Genomic DNA, 9,257 nt, shown 5'->3' on the forward strand with positions numbered 1-9,257 from the left:
TAATTAACGGTTCCCAAGAACCAGCAGCATATGGATTAACATTACTAATGAAAACGATCAACACTAAATAACAAAGTTCGGAACAATTATTCGTACAAATTGCAAGATTGTTCAAATCTACCGATTATTAAATCTAGCAAGAATAAAGGCCGAGAGAACATGTTTCAAACGGCTTCTTCCTTTTCCATACTCTCGTCCTTATGGACGAGTGATGTTTCGTTTCCTTTGACTTTGACATCAATAGTTGACCCGGTTCCCTCTGTGTTGTTTGACTTTGTTTCAAATATGATTTCTGTTTGTTTTGTATCATCAACTTTCAATGGCTCAGATCCCATTGTCTCTTTGATTTCTGCACATCTGGAGATGATCTGTTCAATCTCATCATGCAGATTCAAAGCTTCAAAAAGCAGTATATCATCATCCGTTGTTGTTTCTGCTATTCTTTGAACCACAGGCAAAGATTCCTTGCACTTTTCCAACATGCTAACAGTTAACTCATCCTGAAAAGTGAAAACACCAAGATAATTAAATTATTTTATCACCACTTTAACTTGCAATAAATTAATCAAATAATTATGACTTACGTTAATTGGTATGGGGTCGATTCCAGAATTGAGTATGCTGGATAGAAGGTCAAGGCTGTTTCGGCTAACTAAGAGTGATTCTTTCTTTTGTTCAACAGATTGATCAGTGTAAGTATATGGTGAGGTGTCATCTTCTATACCCATTAAGTCAATATCTGGTAAAGGGAATCTATCTGGTGGTGGAATAGGTTGTTGATGAACCAGAGACTCCACTGTTTGATACATAGGGCTTGAATTCCCTCCCTGTCGTGCTGGCGGAATCCCATTGGCTTTCAGGCTCTGTCACATATATGATATATGCATATGTATGTTAGGTGAATTCTCATTTTGGGCAATGTACTTTCTTTTATACACAATAGCAATATACTTTCATTTGCATCCATTATAATGGTAATAGTTCATTTGGTATAACAAGACTGAAAGTTTACTTGTAAGCTCCCTGATAAAGTTCTTAAAGAAACCTTTTTCTCCAAACATAGTTTCAAAGCAATCTACATACATGTTCTTGTAATCTACCTTATAAAGTCCTTACAAATAAAGCTCCAGAGTATATAAATTTTTTAACTTTAATGCTGATTTGGGTGCATTGACCCAAACACTAGGATAGTAAGGATAAAACAAGTTTCAGCAATATGAAGACATAAAAGCAAAAACAAACAAGTAAAAGACAAGGAAAGAGATGCTTTACCAAGTGAGTTTGACGGAAAACAGGCAGATACATAAGGTCCTCAGACTCGCCCCATGCTCTGATTAACCGAACCGCCTTAGTCCTATTCCGTTCATCCGTCCGAACATCCTGAACCATCGTAACCATATCATCAAGAACCTTCTCCGACGCCACCTCCGAGAAAACCTTATCACAGTTCGATGTACACGTCTCCAACAAATCAAGGCTCAGCCTCTGACTAACCGCGCTCTTACCGGACGTAATCTTCTTCTTAATCGCTTTCACGATCTCCGTTCCGTTGAACTCTTCACTATTAATCATGGCACAAATCCTTAAGTTTAACCCCCAATTAGGCTCCTCCATCGTCTCTAGCGTCGCTTCGTCGACGATCTTTGATTCAGGCGTCGGAGCTTGTAAGATTTCCTTCATCTTCGTGCCGACAATACGACTCATCTGGACTCCGCCTGTCATCAATCGCTCACCGAACGAAGATGATGCTAGTTTGAATTTATCTAGTTTATCCATCTCAGATGAAACTGAAATCTGAAATCAGAACAAAGATTAAGCCCTAACAAGAGTATGATGATTTCTCAGGGGGGTGTTAGAGAAGGGGAAAGTGGAAACGGTGTTTGATGTGAGCTTTGGAAGAGGTAAAAACGAGTGAGATACGCGTGGCGGTTTATACGCTGTTCATAATTGCTTAAGATAACCATCAACCATGTAAAAAGATCAGTTTATTAAATTAGATGACGACCAATATTTTGGTAAGACTTTTAGACCATTTAATGGTTGACTATTATGGTCTATTTCATAATCTCTAAAATGCATGTTTCCACATAATCAAACACTGGTATCACAAAATGCATCAAGGTGCCATATGATATTCAAATATTAATATACTCATACCCATTACCTCGAATCATCTGCTTGCTAAATTATTTGCTTCACATATTATCCACAACATTAGAACCTGGAAGAGGCTATGGCAAGTAAATTGACAAGATTCATCACCGCACCCCAACCTCACAAACTACTGTCACCGTTCCAAGAAAAAAAGACACTTCATTTAGAAATTCTATCGAAAAATAGGTGGGCATTGGACAAATGGTTACATGTGATTGTGTTGTACAAATCAACAAGTTTGGTACCTAATATGAAATCATGTGGTTAAACCAATTACAATAAGATATGTGTGAAATTGGTGTACCGGTAGATAACTGACTAACTGAGAAATTGGAATTGATCTTTATATCGTATACAAGACTATAATCATATTCCTTACTGAAATGTGTTGAGGAAGAAACCTTGTCTTTGGTCGCCGGAAGATAACTAAGAAAATGTGTGTTTTTCCATTGAAATCGATCATCGATTTCGTATTGGAAACATTAGGAAACAGTCATACGGTGTTGATTTTGTGTTTCCAACAGAGAAGAATGATGATGATTCATAGTTTGGGACAAATGAGGATAATTCACAACGGTGGTGGCGATGCTTCAAGGGAAATTGAGGTTTTTTTCGTTCGTTCAACGTCATTCAACGATGCTAACATGTATGACCGATTAATAGCCATTAAAAGGTGGGTTGTCCCATTCAGAAGCTAATATAAGCCAAACCAAACACTTACTGACTTTTTTAGAGCATCTCTTAATGGAACCATTAAAAAGCTTACCAAAACAACCCTATGAGCATTTGGTAACATATTAAATGTGCCTCTGACTAAATCAAATCAGAGGGGGAAAAAGCCTCTGGACAATTTACGTATCACACTCCTTCCGAACCATTCTTTTTTCCTTCCTTTTCCCCATATTGCCCTCTCTTTTCTTTTATTGTGACCGATACAACACAGTTTGTGTGTAAGAGCGAAAGAGAGAAAATAAAGAAGCCCTAATGCCAACACCTCCTCTTTCCTTACAAATACCATATCTCTCTCTCTCTCTCTCTCTCTCTCTCTCTCTCTCTCTCTCTCTCTCTCTCTCTCTCTCTCTCTCTCTCTCTCTCTCTCTCTCTCTCCGATGGTGTTTTTTTGTTAAATCACATACTAGGATGTAATCATCTAAATTGTCAATGTCTTCCAATTTTTGGATGAAAACTCCTCATCTTTTTTTGCGTCATGTCTTTATATTGAATCCTGTAGAGCTTCAAGGTTACATAGTCATGATATTAATTTTGGACACCAGATTTCTAATTTTGGATGTTGCGTCTCTATGAAAAATATAAGCTTCTTTAAATACTTTACATTAACTATTATGCTAACTAGATAGATTCTATTGTTTAGGTTGTTTCTTGTTGTAGGTTATGTGCTTTTTGAAACATGTTTTTATTAAATACTTTACATTAACTATTATGCTAACTAGATAGATTCTATTGTTTAGGTTGTTTCTTGTTGTAGGTTATGTGCTTTTTGAAACATGTTTTTATTGTTTAGGCTCTTGCTAATTTTGTGTTTGTGTTTTTTTTGAAAATTTGCAATAACTTGTGCTAGTTAATTGTCAATTTCGATTGTAATGGATTATAGATTTCATATAAAAATAGAAAAAAGTTTTAAATAAACGTAGCGGGTAAATGAACAACAAGCCATGCTAGTTAATTGTCAATTTCGAGGGGTTTGATTTTGGTTTTAAGGATTGAGAGGTTTGATAATTTGATAATATGTTTTGCAAAGATTCAAGCCTCTTAATGGTTGATCACTAAATCATTTGGTTTCTGGAAACAACCATATATGTCTAAATTTCTAGGGATATATATATGGGTGGTTTCCATAGGTATGTTCGCATTGAGAAAGAATATAGAATATTATCTTAACCGTGTTCAAATGTTGGGTCTAAGTTTCAATGTCGACGCGGAATTAGAATGGATTTCATATAGGTTGTGTGTTTTGTTTCCACGATGTCTATGTCTTCTCTAGTGAGACTACCGCCTAAGCACCAAAATTACCGTTTTGTCGGTTGTGTGGCTTTTTGGGTGAAGAGAAAGACCTTACATGATGGTCGCTGATAAGGTATGGGGCGGACCCATATACATTAATCTTATTATAAATATCATAAACAATAAAAAGAAAAATTAAAATAAACCAATCTTTATATAATTACTAGGGGACAAAAATCACAACAAAATAATATTATAGGAACTGTTTGAGTAAAAATGAAACATAGAGACTAAACATGTAATATGCCCTAAACCACAACCTACATGACATGGATGATTTACGTAATTACTCTAATAATAATAACAATAAGAGATATTAATTAAACAAACATTTACAAACGAGCTTATTAACAAAAAAAAACAAAAAAACTATTATTTCTGATGTTTTAAATATTCATTTTTTTTTTCCAAAATGCACAATTGTTTTCAGAAAACTTTCTACATATATATGAAATGTATAAAAATAACATTTTTTTTTCTAGTTAAATGTATAATTTTAAGCTTTTTATCGTGTATATATATACTTCCCATTTCTTATTTTTTATTTTTCGTATTAGATTTTAATAAAAACAAATTGTTTTCTCAAAATTTCAGAATTATTCTTGAAATTCTAAAGTTATTCTTTTTACGAAATCCAAAATTCAAGGATTTTTTTGTGAGAATTTTATTTTTTTTATTTTTTGTGGATGCTTCAGAATGATCTCCTCCTGAAGATATCGGTCACTTTTCAAAAGCATATTTTTTTATTATCCTTTGATATTAACTTAAATAATTAGTTTAATTAATATCACTACTATTAATAATAATAAAATGTTTTATCTAATTTGCATATGGAGACATTGACTCATTGGGGTTGAATATTGTTGGATGTCAATTTCTTGCATCACCTCCATCTATTCAAGACAAAGTTTTCCGACTTTTTGCTTCTTTAATCATGATTTATGCATAATTAATTAACCCGAATTAGCATCAAATCAATATTCAATTAAATCGCCAACAAACCCTGCAACTATATTGAGTTATGGACCCACCGATTTAACCCCTTTCTCCTTTTCCCCTTCTTCTGTATCATTCTCATGATTCACTCTTCCAAGTGTTGGCGAAAATTCATATACCCAGATGGACGTTTCACCATAAAGATTATTCCTTTGTGGGTTTGATTCAGATCTGTTTATGTTATCGGTGTTTACCTACGACTACCAACATTAGGTTTGTTTCCGGTTCCCAAATATCTCAACTTTTTTTTGTCGTTTTGTAAGTTATTGATTTATTTCATGTTGCTTCGAACAATAATTTGATGTGTATTCGATTGAATTCGAAGGAAGTCAGTTTGTTTCGTTGGTTTATTGCTTTTTTTTTTCTGCATATTATTTGTTGGGGTTTTGTGAATTTTGGATGTCAGCAAAGTTGCGAAGTGGGTTCATGTAATTTTAAGCATAGGTTTTGAAACATATTATCAATATGCGATTAACTGACAGAGAAACAGTCATAAACATAGATTTGTGACGGTTTTGATACGAAGTTTTGGCATGTGAAAACTCCCGGGATCGTGGTTTGTATTATTGGCCACCAGTTGTTCGACTATTTGTTTGATCCATCATCCATGTGCAATGCTGCAATTAGTTTTCTTGTGATACCAGACATTGAGATAGAATGATGAAAACTTCTATCGAGCTTGCATAAGTGACATTTTGGTCCATTGTTATTGGTTTATGGCTAGAGAGGTTTACTTCTTGTGGGCATTGAAGTTTTTGGTTGTTTTTAACATTTTAATCCTATAAGAGGCTCTTAATTGAGTCTGAAAGTGTTATCTTGATTATTTGGAAGTTCTTAATTTTGTTCTTTTGTAACTACTTAAGCTGGACAGATGGGTGTAGAAAAGGTATTAAGATGTCTAAGTAACAGCTTTTCTCGATTCATTCATCTTGTCACATTTGGTGTACCCAAGAACTTGCCATGTCAGAAGGAGTACAAAGATGTTGCTGGTTCACTGAAGCTTTTTAAACGTATACTTGATAACATTGATGATGCAGACATACATTCAGATGAAATTTTGCACAAGGAGTTTGAGGAACTTGATGTAGCTGTAAATGAGGCTCGAGAGTTCATTGAGAATTGGGGTTTTCACTCCAGCAAAATTTGTGGGGTGTGTTTCTTCTTTCTTATTATGAGGTCGATGATATAACTTTCTTTAACAAAGAAAAAAAAGACATCAATCTGTTTTTATACTTGAATATGTTTCCAGGTTGTTCAAAGCCGAGAACTAATTGTTAAAATCCGAAGCTATTCAATCAAGATTTGTGAAACTGTATTCGGGTCATTGGAATCATCATTACCACCAACATCTACTACTTTAGCTGATATTCAGGTATGCATTTAACCCTAAAATTAAAAACAAAACTTGGGGAAAATTCGAAATGGAACCCTAAATAACGATAGTGTGTTGCTATTTCAGCGTTGTATGGAGGAATTTGAGAGTTTAAAGTTGGAAACTGCATCTGAAAAAGTAGAAGAGGCCATGAAGTTCATAAGAGAAGGAAAGGTTCCACCATTAGAACATCTAACAGGAATCATAGAGTTGCTTCATTTGTCATCAAGCCAAGAACTGCTAAAAGAGAGCATCGCAGTGGAAAAAGAAAACTTGAAAGTTGACGAGTCAAATCAAGTGAATCACATCGTTGACCTTATCTTGCATATAAGGGAAACCATGGTAAATCTTGAAAGCTTGAAAGCCATCAATGGTGTTTCAGTCCCTTCATATTTCATCTGCCCGTTGTCCCTGCAACTCATGTTTGATCCAGTAATCGTGGCCACAGGACAAACTTATGAAAGAGATTCCATCAAAAAATGGCTTGATCATGGATTCACAAGATGTCCAGTAACCCGTCAAACACTTTCACACACCAATTTGATCCCGAATTACACAGTCAAAGCTTTGATTTCAAATTGGTGCGATGAAAACAATGTAAAAGTCAACCGAACCGTTGACCACAATCAACCGGAATTGGAATCGGTTAGCCATTTGACACAAAAAGATGAAAGTGGATTTGATCATCGATCCCCCGTAGAGTCATGTAGTCACAGCAGGACCGGATCGACATCAACCGCTGTTTCCAGTTCCGATTACCAACACATTTCCGTTTCCAATTCCGGAGAAATCGCTTCCGATTCCGGTTCCGGGTTCTCGCAATGGCCGTCAGACGGTGGAAACCGAAACTACCCAAGAACGGTTTCCCTTCCGCTTGATTCTTCACCAAACAATATAACAACATCTTCACTCATCGAACAACTTGTAAACGACCTGAAATCCAATTCCAATTCCGCCCAAACGAAAGCCGCAGCGGAATTACGATTCCTTGCTAAAAACAACATGGAAAATCGAACCATGATAGGACAATCCGGAGCCATCCAACCGCTCTTGCAACTGTTACGATCCAACATAAAAATAACTCAAGAACACGCGGTGACTGCTCTTTTAAATCTTTCAATCAACGGAAACATAAAGTCAATGATAGCAGAATCAGGTGCAATCGACCCGTTAATTCACGTTTTGGAAACCGGAAACCCGTGTGCGAAAGAGAATGCGGCTGCAGCCTTATTCAGCCTCTCGTTATTGGAAGAATACCGGGTCAAAATCGGTCAATCGGGTGCGGTCAAACCGTTGGTTGACCTTTTAAGATCGGGGACACTAAGAGGGAAGAAAGATGCAGCGACTGCTTTGTTTAATTTATCGATATTTCACGAGAATAAAGCGCGGATTATTCAGGCGGGGGCGGTGAAGTATCTTGTGGAGTTGATGGAACCGGAATCGGAAATGGTTGATAAATCCGTTGCTTTGCTTTCGAATCTGTCGAGTGTTCCGGAAGGGTGTTTGGCGATTGCAAAGGAAGGTGGGATTCCGTTGTTGGTTGAGGTGGTGGAATCAGGGACTCCGAGGGGAAAAGAGAATGCCGCTTCTATACTTTTGCAGCTTTGTCTTGGCAGTCCTAAATATTGTCGCCTTGTTCTTCAAGAAGGGGCTGTCCCGCCTTTAGTTGCATTGTCCCAGTCCGGGACATCAAGAGCCAAGGAGAAGGTAAAATGCTCAACAAAGATTCATTTGTTATTTACCATCATTTTTTTAACAAAAAGGGTAAAATAGTCATTTACTCAAATTCATATAGTTCATTCAGCTCAATCAGACAAAAAAGAAACGATTTTTTTGTATACATCATGCCATCATATGTATATTTGTTTTTTGTTTCATTGATTGATTAAGTTGTGTAGTCATTAAGCAAATAAATAATTTCTGCAGGCACAACAACTTCTGAGTCACTTTCGCAGCCAACGTGAAAATGCTTCCGGAAGAGGGAAATCTTGAGAAACAAAAGAGGTTTTCATTCTTCTAAGTTTCTCTAAAAATCCTTGCTTCTTTTCATAAAAAATATAACGCATCTTATGTTTTCTTGCAGATGTGTTCGTTTCCACATCAAGTTATCTGAAAAGTTTGAAGATTTTGAATATCAATGGTGGTTGATGGGGACATGAAAGTGAAGGGTTAGATCAGTTTCAGGCTTGTTGTTGTTGGTTAAAAGAGTGATTTCTTTTCATTATATTTTTTGTTTTGTGGATTCTTGTATTGTTATCACATAGTATGTAAAGAGAATGAACGAAGGAAAAAAAACCCACGAATCTATGATTTTAATCAAATGGTTCGGGTTCATGGAGAGCAACATTTTTTTTTTGCTTATATTTATGATATTTTGCTAGGAAGAAAGGTTTATATTTGTACAAAAACCACGAGGACCCGTTTTAAGGGAACGGATGGGTCATGAGAGTGGGACGCAGTAGTAGCTCAACTATATTTCCATTTCCAGAGTTAAAGATAAAGATTTGGATGGAGAAGTGTGGGACCAACTACAAAGAGAATACAGATCCTACATACATTCATACTGATAGGACGAAACCGAGTTGTTTTTTGTAATTTTTCTTTTTAAAAAGAAATTGTTACTACTTTGGTTTTATGTCATAAAATCGGAGAATGCCCAGCCCAAACAGTATTCCCAAAAGGACATCCTTTTAATCAAAAGTATACAAGTCCT

At 35.9% G+C, this 9,257-nt stretch overlaps 2 protein-coding genes across 3 annotated transcripts; one reads left to right on the plus strand and one right to left on the minus strand.

The window, feature by feature from the left end:
* LOC145137458 (TOM1-like protein 2) lies at positions 1-1,938 on the minus strand. Its single transcript, XM_079071588.1, has 3 exons — positions 1,273-1,938; positions 585-863; positions 1-500 (listed from the first exon to the last, which is right to left on the minus strand). Exons 1-3 carry the CDS (start codon positions 1,774-1,776, stop codon positions 165-167), a joined length of 1,119 nt encoding a protein of 372 aa, XP_078927714.1. The 5' UTR covers positions 1,777-1,938; the 3' UTR covers positions 1-164.
* Positions 1,939-5,122: 3,184 nt separating this feature from the next.
* On the plus strand, positions 5,123-8,882 carry LOC145136791 (U-box domain-containing protein 3-like). 2 transcript variants are annotated; one of them, XM_079070909.1, is made up of 6 exons: positions 5,123-5,385; positions 6,036-6,322; positions 6,422-6,544; positions 6,632-8,251; positions 8,471-8,548; positions 8,628-8,882. In XM_079070909.1, exons 2-5 carry the CDS (start codon positions 6,044-6,046, stop codon positions 8,534-8,536), a joined length of 2,088 nt encoding a protein of 695 aa, XP_078927035.1. In that variant the 5' UTR covers positions 5,123-5,385; positions 6,036-6,043; the 3' UTR covers positions 8,537-8,548; positions 8,628-8,882. The 2 variants fall into 2 exon arrangements, with proteins under 2 accessions (XP_078927035.1, XP_078927036.1); XM_079070910.1 differs by having other exon boundaries at positions 6,044-6,322.
* The last annotated feature ends 375 nt before the right edge of the window (positions 8,883-9,257 follow it).

The sequence above is a fragment of the Lactuca virosa genome, chromosome 9 (genome assembly GCF_052849685.1).
Source record: "Lactuca virosa cultivar CGN04683 chromosome 9, Lactuca_virosa_CGN04683_v6, whole genome shotgun sequence".
In the NCBI taxonomy this organism is placed as follows: domain Eukaryota; kingdom Viridiplantae; phylum Streptophyta; class Magnoliopsida; order Asterales; family Asteraceae; genus Lactuca; species Lactuca virosa.